This window comes from Humulus lupulus, chromosome 7 (assembly GCF_963169125.1).
Source record: "Humulus lupulus chromosome 7, drHumLupu1.1, whole genome shotgun sequence".
Lineage (NCBI taxonomy): Eukaryota > Viridiplantae > Streptophyta > Magnoliopsida > Rosales > Cannabaceae > Humulus > Humulus lupulus.
Genome location: NC_084799.1, coordinates 136,613,615 through 136,635,639, shown reverse-complemented (window position 1 = coordinate 136,635,639; position 22,025 = coordinate 136,613,615). Strand labels below are relative to the sequence as shown.

At 43.7% G+C, this 22,025-nt stretch overlaps 1 protein-coding gene across 1 annotated transcript; it reads right to left on the bottom strand.

The window, feature by feature from the left end:
- Nucleotides 1-17,760: 17,760 nt before the first annotated feature.
- On the bottom strand, nucleotides 17,761-21,568 carry LOC133792217 (uncharacterized). The gene is made up of 3 exons (XM_062230131.1): nucleotides 21,519-21,568; nucleotides 18,246-18,652; nucleotides 17,761-17,937 (listed from the first exon to the last, which is right to left on the bottom strand). Exons 1-3 carry the CDS (start codon nucleotides 21,526-21,528, stop codon nucleotides 17,761-17,763), a joined length of 594 nt encoding a protein of 197 aa, XP_062086115.1. The 5' UTR covers nucleotides 21,529-21,568.
- Between the last annotated feature and the right edge of the window lie 457 nt (nucleotides 21,569-22,025).

Here is a 22,025-nt window from a genome sequence, read left to right as displayed (position 1 = left end):
TGCATGATCATGTTATCAATAAAACATTAATTAAAATTTATTTAAATAAATACAATAAATAAATAAATAAACAATAAATGATGATTTGAGTACTATTGGGTATTTCTAAATTTACAACCTTTGAAAAAATAGAAATAAAATTACAAAATAGCCTTAAGGTTGTTTTCAAGACTCCAAGAATGCTTCTCCTCTCTTTTAAGCTTTCTTGCTAATCTTTATGAATTTTTTAGGCAAACTAATTAAATAGAAATTAACTTTCCAATTATTATTTTTAATTAAAACTAAATTTTAATTAATTAACCATTCTGTCAACTTTTTAATTTAGTCGAATTTAAATAATTAAAGAATCAAATTCAAATAATTATTTAAACTTAAGATAAAATCTTAATCAACTAAAAGATATTTTATTTTTCTAACAAAAATAAAATAAGATAATCAATCTTTTAAATTCAAATAATTTAAAATTTAATTAAATAAAAGATTAATTGCACAAAATAGGATCTAACTTAGGAACCAAGAATGATTCCATAGATCACTAAGGCATGCGACTACAAGGTGAGCCAAGGGGATCAGGTGTGTGTGGCTGGGTGGCTGATGCATGCAGGTGGGCGCCCAGGCAGGTGTAGTTTGGCAGGGGCTCGGACCAGAGGTTGGCGCACGCAGCAGGGGAGCCGCGAGGCTCGTCTGCACAGGAGGCAAGGGAGCAGCGAGGCTCGCGCAAAGGAAGCATGGAGTCGTGGGATTGGTGCACTTGGCTGGAGGCTCGAGTTGTGTGACTCCTAGCTGCATGGCTCGGGTCCTTTCTCTTCTTTGTGTACAAATTTTTTTAGATCTTAATTTCAAAATTTTTTTTTTAGAAAAATCCTATGTCCTTTTTGGCTTACACAAGATCTAGAAATTCAAATTCTTAACCCAATAGTACCATATAATTAACGATCCATCATTCAACCATACATTTGAAAAACATATTCATCCATTCAAGATACATATCAACATAAATATAACAAATGCAAGAAACCCACACAACATTTAATATATATTTATATATATGTAGACTGCTCTGGTACCAATTGTTGGTATAAGAAGTGTAAATCAGAGATACGCAGCGAAATGAGATTTAAAAAAAATTATTAATACTGCTCTGGTACCAATTGATTGGGCCAGCTAGGCAGTGGTTTAAACAGTACAAGAGGCATTCTATAAGCTCATGGAAGAAGTTTTCTTCTGATTTCAAGAAAGCATTCCGGGCTTCCCAGACAGCTCGGGTTAAGGCTGATTCATTAGCCAATGTAAAGCAGCAACCTGGCGAAACCTTGAAGGCATATCTAAGTAGGTTTTCCAATGTCTCTGAATGGGCTAGAGATGCCGATGACAGCTCCAAGTTTATGGCAATGAGGATGGGAATCCTTGTTGGAGGCGATTTGTGGTAAGAATTACAGAGAAAATGAGTTAATAGTATGGACGAGTTCTTGGCACGAGCTCAAAGATGGATTAACCTGGAAGAGGCGTGAGCTTCCATCGCAGGAACCAGCCAGCTCCCTGTCCAACCCGTTGGATCGGTAACGGACGTTGCAGCTATGACTCAAACCGTTACTCCAGAATAACCAAAGGGGGAGTAACAAAAGGAAGGGAAATGGTGAGGGAGACTAGAGTAGAACAAAGAAAAATAAATCTGGGGAGAAATTCAAGCCTATTTATGCCACTTATACCGACCTCACGGATACTAGGGAGCGCATCTTCCTGTAATATTCTACTCGCCTTCCATGGAAAAAGCCAGAACCGTTGAAAAATCAAAGAGCGAAGAGAGATCCTTCAAAGTTCTACCGATTTCATAATGATATCGGTCATAACACTGATGACTGTCGACAGCTGAAGGATGAGATTGAAAATCTTATTAGAGCAGGTCCTTTGGCCCAATACACCCGAAATCGGGTGGTCCCTAATCAGCCCGCTGGACCAAACGCTCTGCCAGATCCCAAAGCTCTAGTAAATCAAATCGGAGCTCAACTTAATCAGGACGATCCTCCTTCGATAATAGGAGGAGATATAACCACCATTTCAGGATGACCTCATTTAGCAGGCACAAGTAGAGGGGCCCAGAAGAGGTATTTTAACGAACTGAAATCCCACAACGGAGTGGAATTCGTCCCAGAATAGCGGTTATCGAAACAACAGCGATTGGAAAAACAACCAATCAATTTTACAGAAGAGGGTGCTAGCCACATCTAATTCAAACATAACAATCCCTTGGTCATAACCATTCAGCTCGCCAACCAGAGGGTATGGAGTACATTGGTAGATAACGGGAGTTTTGTGAATCTACTTTTTAGGTCCACCTTGGAAAAAATGGGGTTTTCTGTCACAGAACTGAAGGCGACCTCAATGACTCTGTACGAATTTTCTGGCGAAGGGTCAGCAGCCATCAGGACGATTGAATTAGTGGTAACATTGGGAGAAGGCTCATGAATTTTCTTCAAGTTACTTGAGTTCATTGTGATTGACTGTCCAGCTGTATACAATGCAATTTTGGGCCGACTTGCGTTGTTGGCATTTGAATCCATAACTTCTATTCGCCACCTAGTAATAAAATTCCCCTCAACTGTGGGAATATGTACCATCAGAGGTGATCAAATCACTGCCAGAGAATGCTATAGCATTTCTATGAAGGGAAAATCACAACCCGGGCATCAAACTATGGTCATAAGTAACAGAGGTAAGGAGTCCTAGGGAGTAGAAGGTACTTATGGGATGGAAGAACCTCAGCAAGTAGAGGATAGTGACGTCACCCCACGTGAAGACATTGACCCACGAATGGGCGAAGACAAGGCAGAACTCCAAGCTATTGAGGAGCTCGAGGAAGTAAAAATTGATCCCAAAGAAGCTTCAAGAGTCGTTAAGATTGGAAAAAATCTTGACGACAAAAGGAAGAAGGAGCTGATCAATTTATTACAAGAGAATCTGGACGTTTTTGCCTGGTCACATGAAGACATGGTGGGAATAAGCTCGAGTGTGATCATGCACACTTTAAATTTGGATAAGAGCGTGCCTGCTAAATCCCAAAAACAAAGACGTTTGGGAACAGTCCAAGCTGAAGCACTTGAGGAAGAAGTAGCTCGATTGTTAAAATACGGGTTCATTCATGGAGCAAAATACCTGATCTAGGTGGCCGATCCCGTGCCGGTCCCAAAGCCAAACGAAAAATGGAGGACCTGCATCGAGTTCTCTGACCTGAATAAAGCTTGCCCCAAGGATTGCTTTCCATTACCAAGGATTGATCAGTTGGTACATGCCATGACAGATCATGAGCTCATGTCCTTCACGGATGCGTATTCTAGGTATAACTAGATTGTGATGATTCTTGCGGACCACGAACATACTAACTTCATGACCCCAACAAACGTATATTGTTATAAAGTCATGCCCTCCGGGCTGAATAATGTCGGAGCTACATATCAGCGGTTAGTCAACAAAATGTTCGCTAATTAGATCGAGAGAAATATGGAAGTGTATGTCAATGATATTCTTGTCAATCCAAGACTGCTTATTTGATCTAAAAGATTGTTTTGCAATTTTAAGGAAGTATGACATGATGTTGAACCCCCAGAAGTGTACTTTCAGAGTAGCATCGGGAAAATTTCCAGGATTCATAGTCAATACGAGGGGGATAGAAGCGAATCCTGATAAAATTAGGTCATTGTTAGAAATGCCCTCGCCCAGGTCACGTAAAGAAGTTCAAAGCCTAACTGGAAATGTGGCAACTTTGAATCATTTTATTTCAAAATCCACTGACAAGTGCCTACCATTCTACAACTTGCTAAGAGGAAACAAAAAATTTGAATGGACTGAGGAATCCGAGCAGGCATTCCTTGACCTAAAAATGCACTTGGCCGAGCGAAGTTGACTTATATAGTGGATCAGTATGCAGAGTTGTATGTGAGGGAGATTTTGCGTCTCCATGGGGTTCTTAAGTCTATTGTGTCAGACCGGGATCCTATCTTTACCTCCAAGTTTTGGGATAGTTTGCAGAAAGTTGATGTTCAGCACAGTCTTTCATCTTCAGATTGATGGACAGTCTGAGATGATGATTCAGGTGTTGGAGGATATGCTTAGGGCATGTGTAATCGACTTTGAGGGATCTTGGAGTAAGTATCTCCTGTTGATTGAATTCTCATACAACAACAGTTATCAGTCGACGATTGGAGTGACTCCGTATGAGATGTTATATGGAAGAAGATGTAGATCGCCCATTCATTGGGATGAGATGGACGAGAGGAAGTATTTGGGGCCGGATATGGTTCAGAAGACCAATGAAGCTATTGAGAAGATTCGAGCTAGGATGCTTGCTTCACATAGCAGACAGAAAAGCTACGCTGATCCTAAGCATAGAGACATGGAGTTCCAGGTTGGGGACCATGTGTTTCTGCGAGTTTCACCACTGTGAGGGGTGAGGAGATTTGGGAAAAAAGGCAAGCTGAGCCCTCGATTTATTGGACCTTTTGAGATCTTAGAGAGGATCAGATAGGTGGCTTACAGGTTGGCTTTGCCACCATCGATGTCAGGAGTTCATGACGTATTCTGTAACGACCCAAATTCGCTAATAAGGCTTAAGGGCCTTGATTAGTGTGCCTGGAGGGCATAATGGGAATTATGTGCGACTTTAATGAGTAAAATGCATGGTTATGATTTAAAGCATGTTATATGACTATTTGAATATTTGAGATGCATGACAATGTGTATTAGTATGCATGTAGGCCCTGATTAGGTTAGAAGGGCATAATTGTAATTTTGGCCATTTTGGGTGTAACTGTATTGATATATGTGATAATTGTTGAGACCACATTATTATGTGGATATATCTGTGATCTGTGACTCGAGATGATCGTAGTGAGCAGATTAGCGAAAAAGTCATGGCAGGGATTTATACCCGGCTCAGGGTGAGCCTAGGGGTATAAATGGGAATTCTGGTGAGTATATTGGGGTCTATTTTGACATTGAGGAATATTATTGGTTATTAATTAGGTATTGGGAAGCAAACAGGGAAATATTAGAGACACTCGAGGAATTAGCGGGAATTAGGTAAAAGTACTAGAATGCCCTTAAGTTGATTAAAGGGTTAGAAATAAAAGGGAGGGCATTAAGGTCATTTGGCTTTTTAAAGATGGGTATTACTAAGGTTTTATGTTAGTGGAAGTTGTAGAAAAATATAGAAGTCGGAGGAAAGAAAGAAAAGAAGGAAAAGAAAGAAAAGAGAAAGGGGAGGAAAACAGAGCTGGTTTTCTCTAGGGTCGGTTTGTGGTTCTCTCACCACTTTTCTTGGGTTTTCTTGGAGCAAAGCTCAGGGAGGAGCTAAGTTAGGCTGAGCATCAAGAATCCAAAGCTAGGCTTGGAGAATTGGCAGAGGTTTAGCAAGAACACCCTAACACTTGAGGTAAGACTTTGTAGCTTCTTCAGTTTTTGGTTTTAGATTTTGACCTATGGTGTATGAACTGGACTTGGTGGGAACTTTAGGGGATTCAGGCCAAAGGTTGAGGAAGAGGAAGCTAAGGAGGTGTAGAGGGTGTCTTAAAATCGAAATCCCATTAAAGGTATGAATTCTAAGTTTCTAACTCTGATGTTTAACTGGTTTCTGCTGAGTTTTGATGTCTAGAGGTGGCTATGGTGAATTTTGGGATTAGGGATGCATGTGCTTGAGTTTTGGGTATTTGGGGTGCTTGAGTTGAGTGGAGTGTGTTAATAAGGTTGTTTTTGAGTTTGGTGAAGGTTTGGAGAAGTTTTGGTTGAGTTTGGTTCAAGGAAATCGCAGGAGGGAAAGTTTGGAGGTTTCCTGTCTGTAACTAGCGCTACAGCGCTAGCCTTTGGGTGCTGTAGTGCTAGGCCATGCATGCTGAGGGTGTTTTTCTTCTGTTTGTAGCGCTGTAGCGCCCTCCTAAGAGCGCTGTAGCGCTGCCCTATTTTCAGAAGGGGATTTTAGGGTTGTTTACAAGGGTTTTTGACCAAGGGTTTGGGGTTTGATTCCATCACCTTGTTTGGTGGAACTAGGACTTCCCGGGGGCTCGGGATTGGCCCCGAGGCTAGGTTTTGGACTTGAGGTTTGATGATGACTTTGGCCTATGGTTGTGTTTAGGTGAGCGCTAGGGCTCGAGAGGGATCGTGCTCAAGGAGTCGAGTGATCAAAGCTAACGAATTGAAAGGTAAGAAAATTGCACCCGGTTATATGTTTGTGATGGGACTAAGTGCTCCCGATATCTGTATTGTGTCAATGATGGTATCATGCCATGGGACTTGTGAAAGCGTCCTAAGAGTGTCGTGCACAATATTTGCGCACAGGGCGCGGCTTGGCCACTGGTAGCCGAGGACAGCTTAATATTCACTGAGCTCGGTTTAAGCGGGTCGGAGTCAGTGGGATAACGGAGGGAGCGGCCTGAGGGCGCTAGCCCTAGTTATCATTTGTGAATTGATATATGATATGAGTTGATATGTTTAGTATGTGGAATACTTGATTATACTGAATGCTTATTTGGTTGAGAATATGTGATGCAATATGAGATATTGATTTGTTTGTTGATTGCTTATGCTCTGTTGTTGTGTTTTCTTGCTGGGCCTTGTCTCATGGGTGCTACGTGGTGTAGGTAAAGGCAAAGGCAAGCTAGACCAATCCTGAGATGGAAAGCTATGGGGTTGAATGTACATAGCCAGCTGTTTGACCGCCATGGTCGAGGAGTGGATCAGGACAGGGATTGCCTAATTGTCTATTTTGCCTTAATATGGCTTGATATTGTATCTAAACCTTATGACTTTTGTAAATGGTCTTTAATCTTAATACTTCTGGGATCCCGTGTAAATAGGAAACGTTTCTTAATGAAAATGTGACTATTGAGACCAAAACGTTTTAACCCTAGTTCCTTTATAGTTTCTAGCACTTTATAAACACACAGTGTAACAGTCTTGGCTATCCAGGGCGTTACATATTCCATGTTTCTATGCTTTGGAAGTACGTCTCGAATACGACACACATGTTGAAGTATGAAGACTTGGAATTGTAGACAGATTTGTCTTATGAGGAACAACTAGTTTAGATTTTAGATCGGAAAGACAAGGTTCTACATAACAAGATGATTCCTCTAGTTAAAGTGTTATGGAGGATTAGCAGGGTCGAAGAGGCGACCTGGGAGCTTGAGTCAGCGATGTAGGATAAGTATCCCGAGTTGTTCAGGTAAATTTCGAGGACAAAATTCTCTGTAGGAGGGGATAGTTGTAACGACCCAAAAATCACTAATAAGGCTTAAGGGCCTTGATTAGTGTGCCAGGAGGGCATAATTAGTTTATATGTGATTTAAATGATTTAGTGCATGATTTTGTGATAAGCATGCTTATATGGTTTTATGGATAAATGAAATGCATGTTTATGGGTATTAGTATGCATGTAGGCCCTATTTAGCTTAAATGGGCATATTCGTAATTTTGGCCCATTGAGGGCATAAATGTGATTATGTGTTATAATTGTGGAGACCACATTATTATGTGGATATATTTGCAGCATGCGACTTGAGGCGATCCTAGGGAGCCAGTTAGCGGGAAAGTCACAATGGGACCCGATACCCGACTCAGGGCGAGTCAAGGGGTATTTTGGGCATTAGATATTTATTTGGTTTATCGGGTTATGGAATAAATAATTGGAGATATATTTGAAGTTAGAGAGTTTAGGAGGGAATATTGGGAAAATTTACCATTTTTCCCTCGGGGACGTTTTTGGTACTCCGAGCCTTGAGATTAACTTAAGTAAGATTAAACAAAACAAAGGAAATAGCTAGAACTCTGCGAAACCGACCCACCTCTTCCTCTCAGCTCACTCATCTTTTCCTCAAACTCTCTCTCAAGAAAACCATTGAAACCAAAGAAAGATTTGGCTAGAAACTCAAGGATTTGAGCTGGAATCTTGGGGAGTATCTCAGTAGCAATTTCGAGGTTCATACAAGAATTTAGGTAAGCATTGAATTATGGTTTCAGCTGTCTAAATTTTGTAGTTTTGGCTGGGTTCTAAGTGATCTTGGGCTGTTGTTATTGAAGATTGAGTTGAGGCTAAGGACTTGGGGATTAGCTCAGCAATTAATTGGTGGATTTTTTCTTCAGTAAAGGTAAGTGTCTAATTGTGGTTTAGCACTTGAATTCTATCAATTGCTGGTTGTTTTAAGAGGTTTATGAGCTTTTGGGTTTCAGGGATTAAAGTGTGATTTGTTATCCAAAAAGCAGGTATGGGTGACGTGGTAGGCGTTTTCAACACGTGGCTAACACCTGGCGAAAGTCCTGTTCGACCATCGACCAGAGAGATTCCCATGGCGTAACATTTGAACTTTATATACGACCAGCTTGGTCATATACACGATATATTTGGAGAAAATCTTATACAATTATGATCATATCCGAGATTGTTTCCCATGATTTCCTGAGTATCCGATTATTTAGGAGAGAATATCTGTAACTGATTCATGTAATCCTCCTTGAGCTTATAAATAGATAGAAATGACTCAAGGAGGGGACTTTTTGGCTGATTTTTGAGTTCATACTTTACAAGAGAATTAGAGCTATCATTGTATTATTCACCTCTCTAAGGTGTGTGAAACTCGGAGAACCCTAGTTCTTTGATCACTCCTTTGAGATTCAATATTAATAACAGCTTAAGTGGACGTAGGTAATTACCAATTCTTGGGGCCGAACCACTATAATATCGTTGTGTTATTTACTGTTTTTCCATTAGATTTGCTTTAATACCTTTTGTCATATCAATTATCCAACTCCGTGTTAGTTGACCAAAACGAGGGTCAACATTCTGGTGCTTTCATTGAGAGTTGAACTCAAGACTGCTGAAGCATAAATGGCGAAAACAACAAAGAAAACTGGGCAGGCGGCTGGCGCTGCATCATCTCAACCTCCTCCTCCCCCAAACATGGCTGAAAATGAGCCACACTTAGATTTTGATGAGGAGGAGATGGACTCCGAGACGCTGAGAAATACCCTTGGAGTACTGCAAGATGAATTGGCCAATCTTAGGGCCAGTCAAGAGAGTGCTGCGGAGATTATGGCGCGACAACATCAAGAGATAGAGCGTCAGGGCTAAGAGCTAAGTGAAAGACAGGCGGAGATGGACCATCGTCAGAGGGAGGCCATGGCAGCCCTCGAAGTAGCCCTGCAGTTGGCTAGGAATCAGGCTGCACCTGCCTCACAGCCTGATCCACCTTCAAATGGGCCACCCCAAAGGGGTCCCAATCTTAGCCCCCCAATCCAGCCGATGAGCCCCCAAAGGCCCAAGCAGCCACCAATGCCTCAGGATGATGTCTCACCAAGGGATCCTGAGATGCAACCTCCATCCCAGGCTGGTCGAGGCAATCCCCCACAACCAAGGCAGAATAGGGCCGGGCAGCAGCCCCGTAGTCCTAGATGCCATAGGGGTGAAGAGTCGAACCCATCGAGTAGGGGGAAGCGTCCTTCTGGCAACAGAAGGAACTCAGAGATAAGCTCTACGGTCCGGGGCCCCCCACGGCATGATAATCCACAGGGACCTACCGACCAACGTAGGCCACCCTCTAACGCTTGGGAAGTTGCAGCCCGAGGAGGCAACCGAGGGGATAGTCGGTCCCACCATAGCCAATCGAGGTTTAGAGATGGCCATGGTTACAATGAGGCCGACTCAGGCAGAGGAAATGCTGGTCGGAGAAATGAAGAGAGAGGTGGGGGTAGAAGCCCACCACCTAGGGAAGACCAACCAGAGAGACGTAACGTTGGGGGGCAACCCAGACAAAACAACGTCTTTAACTGGCTCGGAGCAAGCGAGCAACGGCGAAGAGACGAAGACTTAAGGGATGTACTCAATGACCGCCGGGAACGGCACGACGAGTACATTCCCCCAGCAGCAGAGGCCTGACGATTCCTGCCACCGTGCAAGCCCAGATAGATGCCCAGAACCAAGCAGTACAATAGTTGGTCGGGGGAAGAACGTCTCATATCGAGTATGACAGGAGAAGAGGCACTCCTTTCGTTCAAAGGATAGCTGTAGCATAAACTCCTAGCAAGTTTAAGATGCCCACGCTTCTGAAATTTGACGGGTATGGTGACCCGGTATCTCATGTCAACAAGTTTGAGATACAGATGGACATTCAGAAAGTGTCCGAAGACGCTCAGTGCAGGATCTTTCCTGCAACACATCCTGATGCTGCACAGGAGTGATTTTTCAAATTCCCTCCTGCAAGTATTGTTTCTTGGGAGATGTTCATAAATGAATTTTACGGACAATTCTATGCGGGTCGAGTGCACCAACTGAGGCAAACCAGTTGGTTGAGATACGCCAGCAAAAAGGAGAGCCACTGAAGGATTACGTCTAGCGCTTTATGTGAGCAGCCGCTGGAGCTAAAACAGTGGGAGATGAGGGCAAGATGATGGCCCTAACTGCAGGAGTTAGGCGTTGTACGCCTTTGTGGAGTAGCCTCAGGAAGCATGGAGTTAAGACTACCCAAGAATTCTTGGATCGAGCTGATCGGTACATCAAGCTTGAAGATGCCATTTCCAGTGAGGGAAAGCCCCTAGGCAAAGATAAGGAGGCTACAGAACCCACCAAAACCGCCAATGGGTCAAAACCCAATGGCAACGGTAAAGGCAACGGGAATGGCAATGGCAACGACAAGAATGGGGGAAAGAGGCCCCCTAATGAACCCTCTATCTCCGAGAACTAGTGCACTAAGGGCAACCGTTATGAACCAAGGTTCACTAACTACATTATCCTCGTTGAGTCTCGAGCAGAGGTATATCACGACACAAGCTCCAGTGTGCCTTACAAAAGACCCGCTCCCATTCGAAAAGAAATGTCAAAAAGAGATACAACCAAGTTTTGTCGTTTTCACAACGACTACAGACACGATACGAACGAGTGCAACTAGCTGAAAGATGAAATCGAGTTACTTATTAGACAAGGACACTTGAGCAGATATGTACGGGCCTTGGGAACTTCCCAACGAGAGGCTCCAGGTGGCAACGAGCAGGTGCCTGCACGCCAACGCTCGCCCCCTTTGCAGCTTGATCCCGTAGCTGCCACTTTACTCACCATCTATGGAGGCCCGCACCTCGCGGGAAGCAGCGGAAAGGCAAGGGAACGATATGCTCAGACCCTACGCCACGATCAAGACATCGAGATGATGACTATGGAGGACCGGGCATCAAAGAAGGCTCGGTCAGAGGACGGTGAGGTAACCTTCTCTGATAGCAACACCCAGCATGTTTGGTTCCCACATTCCGATCCGCTGGTCGTGGATGTTCAAATTGCCAACATGATGGTAAAGGGAGTGCTGGTCGATACAGGAAGTTTAGTAAACATCATGTATAAATCTTTGCTAGAGCGCATGAAGTTGTCTGTTAAGGACTTGGAGCCCTGCAACCAAACCATATACGACTTCTCTGGTGAGGGACTCGCCCCAACAGGGTCAATCAGACTTCCAGTAACAGTAGGAACAGGGCCTGCTACTAGGACATTACTCACTACTTTCATAGTAATCGATTGTCCTTCAACGTACAATGCAGTAATCGGAAGGCCCATACTGGTTGACCTTCGGGCCGTCACCTCAGTATGGCACCTGGCCATGAAATTCCCGACAGACGCAGGGGTAGGACGCATGTTTGGAAATTAGAGGGCTGCAAGGGAGTGCTACAATGCCTCGATCATGAAGGAAAAGAAGGGAACGCCGAAGAGCACTCCCCCAGAGAGGATGCAGATGGCCATTGATACACAAGCCCAATCTGGTGATGGAGTCACCAAATAGGGTGTTGCCCAAAGTGAGGATAGAGGTTTAGATCCTCGCTTTGGGGATTTTGAGGAAGATGTTGGACCCGTCGAGGACCTTGAAGAGGTCCAACTTGACGAAAAAGTTCCGACTAGAGTTGTAAAGGTCGGTAAAAATTTAGAAGCAACAATGAAGCATGCATTGGTGGAATTTTTGAGAAAGAACTAGGAAGTTTTTGCCTGGTCACATAAAGACATGGCTGGGATAGATCCTGCAGTCATTAGCCATGTCTTGAACGTTGACAAAAGTTCTCCACCCGTGCAACAGAAAAGAAGGCTGCTCGATAAGGACAGATCGAAGGCCTTAAAAGAGGAAGTTGAAAGACTGAAGGAGAATGGGTTCATCAGGGTGGCGTTTTATCCATCATGGGTCTCTAATCCAGTACTGGTTCCCAAGCCTAATGGCAAATGGCTAACCTGTGTGGATTTCACAGACCTTAATAAAGCCTGCCCAAAAGATTGCTTCCCACTCCCAAGGATTGACCAGCTGGTCGATGCAACTGCAGGACATGAGATCCTCTCTTTCATGGATGCATACTCAGGATATAATCAGATCAGTATGCATCCCCCTGATGAGGATCACACTAGCTTTTGGACCGATACAGGGTTATACTGTTATAAAGTAATGCCCTTCGGACTGAAAAATGCTGGTGCGACGTACCAGCGACTAGTTAACCACATGTTTAAGGAGTTGATCGGAGTAAACATGGAGGTGTACGTGGATGACATGCTGGTAAAGTCAAAGAAGGCAGAAGGACATGTGAAGGATTTACAGGAGTGTTTTAATGTTTTGAACAAATACCAGATGAAGCTAAATCCTCTCAAATGTTCCTTCGGAGTAGGATCAGGGAAATTTATGGGGTTCATTGTCAATTCAAGAGGAATCGAGGCCAACCCCAAAAAGATCAAAGCCCTGATCGACATGGAATCGCCGGTGAAAATCAAGGATGTGCAAAGTTTAACTGGAAGGATTTCCACACTCAGTAGATTTATTTCAAAGTCGATAGATAAATGCGTCCCTTTCTTTAATCTACTTAGAGGCAACAAGAAGTTCGAGTGGACCAGAGACTGCGAACAGGCTTTCCAAGCCTTAAAAGCCCACATGGCATAGCCTCCTATTTTATCTAAGCCTATAGATGGAGAAACTTTGTTCATTTACCTGGTGATCATCAAAGATGCTGCTAGTGTGGTGCTAGTACGAGAAGAAGAAGGTGTACAAAAGGCAGTTTATTATGTTAGAAAGAGGTTAATCGGGGCCGAATTGAGGTATCATCCTATCGAAAGATTAGCCTATTGCTTAATTTTAGCCTCAAGGAAGTTACATCCTTACTTCCAAGCCCATCCCATCACAGTCTTAACCGATCAGCCCCTCAAGCAGGTTTTGCAAACGCCAGAGGCCGCCGGTCAATTGTTGAAATGGGCAGTCGAACTCGGGCAGTTCGATATAACATATTCACCGTGAGCAGCAGCAAAAGGACAAGTCTTGGCTGATCTCATCGCCAAATTTACTGAACTCCCAGGCAACGAGCAGTGCATAAAACCTAGTGCACCTGAGCCCCAAGTTGAAGCTCCTTCGTGGAAGTTATTCATGGACGGATCATCCAACGAATCTCACGCAGGAGCAGGAGTGATATTGATAACGCTAGAAGGGCATCGTTTTCACTGCGCTATTAGGTTCGACTTCACCGCTTCAAACAATGAAGCCGAGTATGAGGCCCCACTCGCTAAGTTAAGATTGGCCAATGACATGAGAATAAAGGTGCTGGATATTTATAGTGATTCACAGCTGATAGTGAATCAAGTCGTAGGAGAGTATCAAGCACGAGGTTTGAAAATGGTGGCCTACCTGAACAAAACCAAAGATCTGTTGGCGCAATTTGAGAAATATACCCTCCAGCAAATACCTCGAGATTAGAATTCCAACGCAGATGCCTTAGCCAAACTCGCGAGTGCGAAAGATGCTGACACTTTAAACATAGTACCAGTAGAAAGGCTACGCGAACCGAGAATACGAGCAGATGAAACCAGTATGGAGATATGATTAGAAGATACATGGATGGCACCGTACTTGGAGTATCTCATTAGTGGCATACTGCCATCAGATAGAAACAAAACCAGAACTCTTTAGAGACAAGCTTCCAGATACATACTGGTCGATGGTATTTTATACCGAAGAGGATACTCCATGCCACTGCTCAGATGTATTACACCAGAAAAGGCTAAAGAGCTGATGAAAAAGGTGCATGAAGGCTTCTGTGGAGATCATGCTGGGGGGCAGAGCTTATCGAAGAAGATTCTGAGGCAGGGTTATTTTTGGCCAACTATGAACGAAGAGTTAATGGAGTTTCTGCGAAAATTTGATAAGTGTCAGAGGTTTTCCAAGATCCCACGCGCAGCTCCTAACGAGTTAAAGCAGATGCAAAGTCCATGGCCCTTCACAGTATGGGGTATTGATTTAATTGGGTCCTTACCAACAGGAAAAGGTAGAGTAAAATACGTAGCTGTGGCAGTCGACTACTTCACCAAATGGGCCGAAGCTGAGCCACTCGCTACCATAACGGCAAAGAAGGTGCTTGAATTTGTCATCAAGAACATTGTTTGTCGATATGGATTGCCCCGAAAGATCGTCTCAGATAACGACACCCAATTCGACAGTGACCTATTCATAGACTTCTGCGAGAGGCATGGAATCATCAAAAGCTTTTCTTTAGTCGTGCATCCACAAGCCAATGGGAAAGTCGAAGCAGTAAATAAGACGCTAAAGGATATCCTGAAGAAAAGGCTTGAGGAAGCTAAAGGGGCATGGCCAGAACAGCTTCCTGAAGTACTCTAGTCATATAGAACGTCTCATTGAATAGCAACAGGTCATACCTCGCTTTCCTTAGCATACGGGTATGAATCTATGTTGCCAGTCGAGTTAGGTCCGCCCTCACATCGAAGAATCACATACGACCAAGACCAAAACAGCCAATTGTTGATGGAGTCCCTAGACTCAGTTGAAGAGAAACGAGAAAAAGCCCAACTCCGAGTAGCTGCGTACCAGCAAAAAGTCGCCCGGTATTTTAACTCTAAAGTAAAAGAAAGAAAGTTCGACGTCGGAGACTTAGTACTTCGACGAGTTTTCCTAAACACCCGCGACCCGACTGCTGGAGTACTCGGACCAAACTAGGAAGGACCTTCCCAGATTGAAGAAGTCCTTCACCCAGGCACATACAAACTTGCACGCTTAAATGGAGATCTCGTTCCACGCTATTGGAATGGAGAACACCTGCGCAAGTTGTAACGCCCTAGATAGCCAAGACCGTTACACTGTGTGTTTATAAGGTGCCAGACTTGCTAATCAAGTTATTTAAGTAAAATCGTGTTACTGAAACAGTGGAGGAACTAGGGTTAAAAGTGTTTTGGTCTCAAAAGTTATATTTTCATCACTAAGCATTGTTTATCTACATGGGATCCCAAAAACGACAGTTTAAAAGCCATTTACAAAAGTTACAAAGTTTAAATACACTGACTGGCCATACTAAGGCAAAAACGAGCAGTTAGGTAGTCCCTGTCCTGGTCCTCTCCTCGATCGTGGTGATCGAACAGCTAGCTATGTACATTCCACCTTGGAGCTCTCCACCTCGGGCTTGGTCCAGCCTGCCCTTGCCTTAACCTGCACCACGTAGCACCCGTGAGCCAAGGCCCAGCAAGAAAGCATGATAACATAGTAAGTTCAGCAACACTTAACAAATATTTCACAATGCTCAACCGAGAATTCAACATTTCATACATTTATCCAATCAGCAGTAACAGTTGTTATTCAGACAGTCAATTAACTATATTCATAGCACAATAATCACGTTCATAACCAATAGATTGTCATACCCATCAAATAACATTCAGGGTTGGCGCCCTTAGTCGCACCCTCTATTTGGCACACTGTCTTCGGCTCAATAGAGCCGCCCCCAGTGTAATACTCACTGACTCTGGCCAGCTTAACCAAGCTCAGTGATAAACAAGCTGCCTCAGCTCCCAGTGGCTGAGCCGCGCCCCAGTGCGCAAATAATGATTCCGACACCCTTAGGCCAGTAATCGCATGTCCCATGGCGTAATAACACCATCTCACGACATGATAAACAAATATAGGGAGCTCTTAGTCCCATCGTGTCCACATGATTATTCATATTCACATAATAATGCATACAAACATAGGGAACACTTAGTCCCAACCTAACCACATACTCAGGTGCAGCTTTCTTACCTTTCAATTTACTGGTTCCCGATGCCACGTAGCCACAAGCACGGTCCTCTACCCCGAGCCTCTCCAAAGTCCTCAAACAGAAATTCGACCTGAGCTTCCTCCAATACAAGCTTGAGCTGAATTCCACCTTAACAAACCAGCTCAGTATAAACCTTAATATATGCTTGATTCCACCTCCTTAAGCCCTTCTCCAGCCTCAAGGAACTCAGCTCAGTTCCTCTCCCACCTTGCCTCTTAGGTTCTTGATTCTCCCTTTCCTTCTTGACCTTTCTAGCCTTCCAAGACTTAACTTCAGCTTTTCTTAGCATAATAAATCGTACATATCTTTTTCCCTCAGCCAAAGACTCTATATTACTACCAAAAGACCTTTTTAACCTTCCTTAATATCCTTTTCTAACTAAGCCTCAAGGGTACACTTGTCTTTTCGCCAGCTTTGCAATTCTACCACTTTCCCCATAAAACTTGTTATTCTCTATAGTTACTAATAGTTACACAGGTTACCAAATTACCAGTTACCACTATCTAGCTTTCTAGGACCGTCTCGGCACGTGCATCACACTAGTATCACAGCACCCACGTGGTACGATTCACACATCATAATTATCACATAATATAATTCACATAGTCATATAGCATGCTTAAAATCATAATCTTGCATCTTAATCACAATCATCACACATAATTCTCATCATGCCCTCCTGGCACACTAATCAAGGCCCTTAAGCCTTATTAGTGAATTTGGGTCGTTACACAAGTATTATCAATAAACAGTCCTTCTTAAAGGACTGGCTTGTATTAATTTTTACTTTTTACAAGTTTTGAAAAAGGGTTAGTCATGTTAAGTGACTGATCGCTTATAAGTGTAAGATCTTTTAAAGATCACTCGTAAAGACATGTTTACTCCATTTTAATACGAGAACTATAAGGGACTGTGCGCAGCCAGTCATTCTTGCCAACCTTTGTAAATTTTTACAAGTATTTGTTCACTACGTGTGTTGTTTTGCTGTATTCTAATTTTTACAAGTTATCCCAAGCAGCAATGTTCATACAGGTCGTGGTCAAGGCAAGTGACCAAGGACCTAAAGCTCCTCAGTCACTTGGGGGGCATATAATGTACACCGATAGCAAAGCATACCAAGAGGTATGGAAACACACGAACAAAATAAGTGAAAGCATGCTACGGTACTTAGAGTATTTTTCAAAATTTATATTTTGTTAAATCAAGCCAAAGTACTATGCTAGGTTCAGTCATGCAAACATATATTATAATAAAAATAAAATATTATAATATCAAAAGGAATTCTTTTACACCGTGAGTAGTACTGCTCGGATGTAACTTTTCAAATAAAAGTAAAAGGCTGCCCTTGCAGCAATAAAAGCAAATTGTCTTTATGGTACGACCTGTGGGTCGTATAGGGGAGATAAAAGAAAAATAATTTTAAGGAGCTGGAGGGTCCTGAGGGTCTTGAGGAGTGCCTTGGTCGGCGGAAGGGCCAGCTTCTGCGTCTGCACCATCAATCCCCCCTGCGAGGGAGATCCCTGGAGAGGCAGGCACTTTGGCCTTTTCTTCTTCTTCCAGACGGATGGCACACTGCGTCATCAGAGTCCTCCTCAAACGTTCGGACAGGTAGTTGAAGTTAGCCTCCCAGTTATGCTTCTAGAATTCGTAGAAGCAGAGATGAGTGGCTTCCTTCTATTTCTTCAAATCCCTGGCCCCGGCCTCCTCGAACTCCTGCACTCGTTTTCCGAGCTCCTCTGCCTCCTGCCTGCTGGAAACCAGATCAAGCTTGAGCTGTGCAGATTCTTGATAGTTGAGCTTGGTGCTTTCCTTGAACTTTTCCTTGGTCTCGTTGGCTTTCTTCAAGGTGTCCTAGGTAGCCAGCAACTCCTGAGTCAGATTAGCTTTGTCCTCGAGCAGTTTATCTTTCTGCTTGGACAGCTCCGTCTTCTCCTCGAGCAGCTCGCCATTCTGTTTAGCAAGCTCGTTGTTTGCAGCTTCGAGTGATTGCTTAGTATCGGCAAGCCTTGAATCAAATTTCCTTCCTCGAGATACCAACGCCCCAGTACGGCGCCAGCCAGCGGTTAGGGTCAGCAGTCCTTGAAAACAGATAGAAAAGGATGTATGAAGTAAAGAAGGGAAATAAAAAATAAATGTTATAGCAGCAGGAATTGACTTACGCTAACTATCTCATTCAACCCTCTATTGAGGACTTGGTTAGCCTCCATAGAGGCGGTGTCGGTAATAGCTGCCTGGCTGTGTCTATGCTTGGAGAGTTTGTATATTCTCTCCCTAGCAGAGCTAACCATGAGGCTGGGCAGGGAGCCTTCGGGCTGAATGTTCAATGCCTCCCTACTAGGGGCCTTAGGAGAAGGCTGTAGGTCGGCGAAAGTGGAGGCCGGCTGCTTGGAGGATGGTGGAGGTGGTGAGTTCTCCTTCGAGGGGGCAGTGGCTGGAGGATCGTCGATTCGAGCCTTCTTCGAGGGAGTCTTACTGCTCTCCCCTCGAGCCCTCTTGTTATCTTTCGTTTGGCCAGAAGAAGTAGCAGCAGGCTTGTAATGCTCAAAGACGTCATCGGAGTCCATATCTGCACAAAAGGAAACAACGCGAACAGTAAGACTAAATAATCGCGCAGGGTAAAAGAATGAAAGTAAAAGGATTACAAGTAAAGTACCCGCACTACAACTATTGGTCGCTACATTATTTACTCAACTACCTACTGCCTGGAAGAAATCTGAATTTAAGGAGGGAGCATTCTTAAAGTTGCCGCCCCCATCGAATAGATGACAAGGAATTGGAAAATGGTTTAAAAGCAAGATTAATATACCGTTATCATCCGACCAGTCGTCAAAGAGTTCGGTAGGCTCAGCAGCCTTTTGTTTTCTTTTTCCCTTAGGAGCTAAGGGCCTCTCCATTCGGTGAGTAGCGGCAGGTTCCCTGATTGTAACCCCAGTTGTTCTCCTCCGCGGAGGAGACGCTTGGGGCTGCTGCTCGGGTTCCACTTCAACGTGGGCGTCTTCTGCCGAAGGTCCACTCGTCGCTGGTTGAGGATTCTAGAGGCCAGCCAACCTAAGGTTAGCCTTCGCAACTAAATTTTTGACACTCTTCTCAGCATCTGACATGCTGGCTAAGAGTGCCTCCCTTGACTTCATCCCTGGAGTTGGGATTGGTCGCAACCATGGGCCTGAAACACATTGAAAATTCAAGACATTGTTGCAGAAAAACACCAAGTGAAGAAGCTAGCGACGTGAGAATTTTACCTCCTCGGGTGAAAGCCAAGTTGTCTGCGATCAGGTCAAGCATAAGGAAATACTCCTGGTGGTACCTCCCCACATTGGAGATATGGGTAGTGTCAGTCAGGAAAGTGCGCCCGGTTTCCTGATGGCAAAGATGGAAGAACCCCGTGCCTTCTTGGTTGGGGTTAGATTTAAGGTTAAATAGGAAGTTGACCTCATGTGGCGACGGGGCGGGCCAATTTTTCTTGCTATACAAGATATAGAGTGCAGCGAGCATTCTATAACCATTCAGGGTGATTTGGAAGGGGGCAACTCCGAAGTTGTTGGCCACCCCCTGAAAGAATGAGTGAAGAGGCAAAGTGGCACCTTCCTCAATGTGAAACCGTGACCAGGCGCTGTAAGCTCCACCAGGCAGATTAACCCTTTGGTCGAGGGAAGGTTTGACTAGGGTCACCCCTGTCAGTTTGTATTTATTTAAGTAGTTGGCGATCATCCTGATCGTCACTCTACTCTCAGGGACAACATGCCACTCGACATCCGGCTGAGTAGCATGTCAAGGACAGGCATGCCTTTACACATTGGTATCAGGAATATTTTTGCCTCGACCACTGGTCGAGGGGGTGTCAACAGTAGGCTGACAAGAGGTGTTGGGAGTTTTTCTTTTTCGAGCTTTAGTTTTGGTGCGAGCCATTTTTTGGGTCGGAACTGAAGAAGTATTTGGGTTAAGGTGAGAGAAAGGAATATATGGTATCAAAGTAGAAGGATGTTCTTCGCCTTTAAGCAGCTGAGCTAGGAGGTCGTCTTCAATGGGTCTTTCTCCTCCCCAAGGGTCTTGCATATGAACTGCAAACAGACAAAGGAGGAGATAAGACGCATAGCCTGGGAATTTATGTGGGAAGTTGGGATAACGTTGCTCGCGTCTATCGACCAGCAGCATTCTAACCGAACACTAAGTTTTATGCTAGCAGTTTGAAAAACGGATCAAAAAGGAAAGTAAAAAGTTTTATGAAAAGAAGCTTTTTCAACTCCTAAGGGGCGGGAAAAACCCAGTTTTTCAACTAGCCTAAAAATCAAATTTTTACGTCAATTTTACGCCCTAAATCTATGATCCTTACTATCAAACTAACTCCTAACTTATATAAAGCAAAAATACACTACCCTATCAAGCATCAAATGGTTTATACAAAATCCTCACAAATTTCTACTCAAGAACGCAAAAAATTTCAGAGCACAGTAGCAGCATGCATGGCATCACGAAGAGTTTAAAAGACTAAGAAATTACCTGAGCGAAGGTTGGAGATTCAGAAAAATGAAAGCTTTGAGTTTGAAAGACCCTTGGCAGGGCGTCCAAGATTTTTGAAATTCTGGGCTCCGGAATAAAGCTCTTGAGAGTTCTTGGAATAAAATGGTGGGTAAAAGAATATAAGGGAGATAAGGAGGTTACTTACAGAACCTGAAGTGTAACAAAAAGTGGCAATCATGACTTTACCTTTTTTGAAGCGAGGGGGAGTGTATAAGCCGTCAGAATGGCTTCTTGAAAACTGAAAAGGCTTGATTAGACATAATTAGGTCACGGTTTCCAAAAACGCACGAGGGCTCTGACAGATTTCGTGGGGCATATAGACAGTTGTTTTCCTAAGTTTACTTATTGCTGGTTGCAATAAATAAACTTGGGGGGCAAATGTTATCCAAAAAGCAGGTATGGGTGACGTGGCAGGCGTTTTCAACACGTGGCTAACACCTGGCGAAAGTCCTGTTCGACCATCAACCAGAGAGATTCCCATGGCGTAACATTTGAACTTTATATACGGCCAGCTTGATCGTATACACGATATATTTGGAGAAAATCTTATGCAGTTATGATCACATCCGAAATTGTCTCCCATGATTTCCTGAGTATCCGATTATTTAGGAGAGAATATCTGTAACTGATTCATGTAATCCTCCTTGAGCTTATAAATAGATATAAATGACTCAAGGAGGGGACTTTTTGACTGATTTTTGAGTTCATACTTTACAAGAGAATTAGAGCTATCATTGTATTATTCACCTCTCTAAGGTGTGTGAAACTCGGAGAACCCTAGTTCTTTGATCACTCATTTGAGATTCTATATTAATAATAGCTTAAGTGGACATAGGTCATTACCAATTCTTGGGGCGAACCACTATAATATCGTTGTGTTATTTACTGTTTTTCCATTAGATTTTCTTCAATACCTTTTGTCATATCAATTATCCGACTCCGTGTCAGTTGACCAAAACGAGGGTCAACATGATTTTAATGAGTGTTTAAGCTAGGTTCTTGTTGGGTTATACTGCTGAGTGCATGTTAGGATGTTTGTGATAGTTAAATTGTGTTATTGGGATTGTATTAGGTTCAATTGAGTGAGGTTTGGCTGCTGGAAATGATGAATTTTCTGGGTTTGAAGGGGTCGGGCCGCGACCCTCTAGAACAGGTGGGAGCTAAAGAGAAGGGCGGGCCGTGGCATGGGGAGTGCTGGGCTGCAGCCCGTGTCTGTTGTTTAGGGAGGCTAGGCCTCTAGAATAAGGCGGGCTACGACATAGGGGGCTTAGGGCTATGACTCTTAAGGGCATTTTTGGCTTTGAGGAGGTTTTAGGTGTGGGAACCTAACCTAGGGTGCTCGGGATCGATTCCACTACCGTGTTTGGTGGAATTCGATCTTCTGAAGGCTAGAACTTGGACCGAAAACCTTTATTCATTTA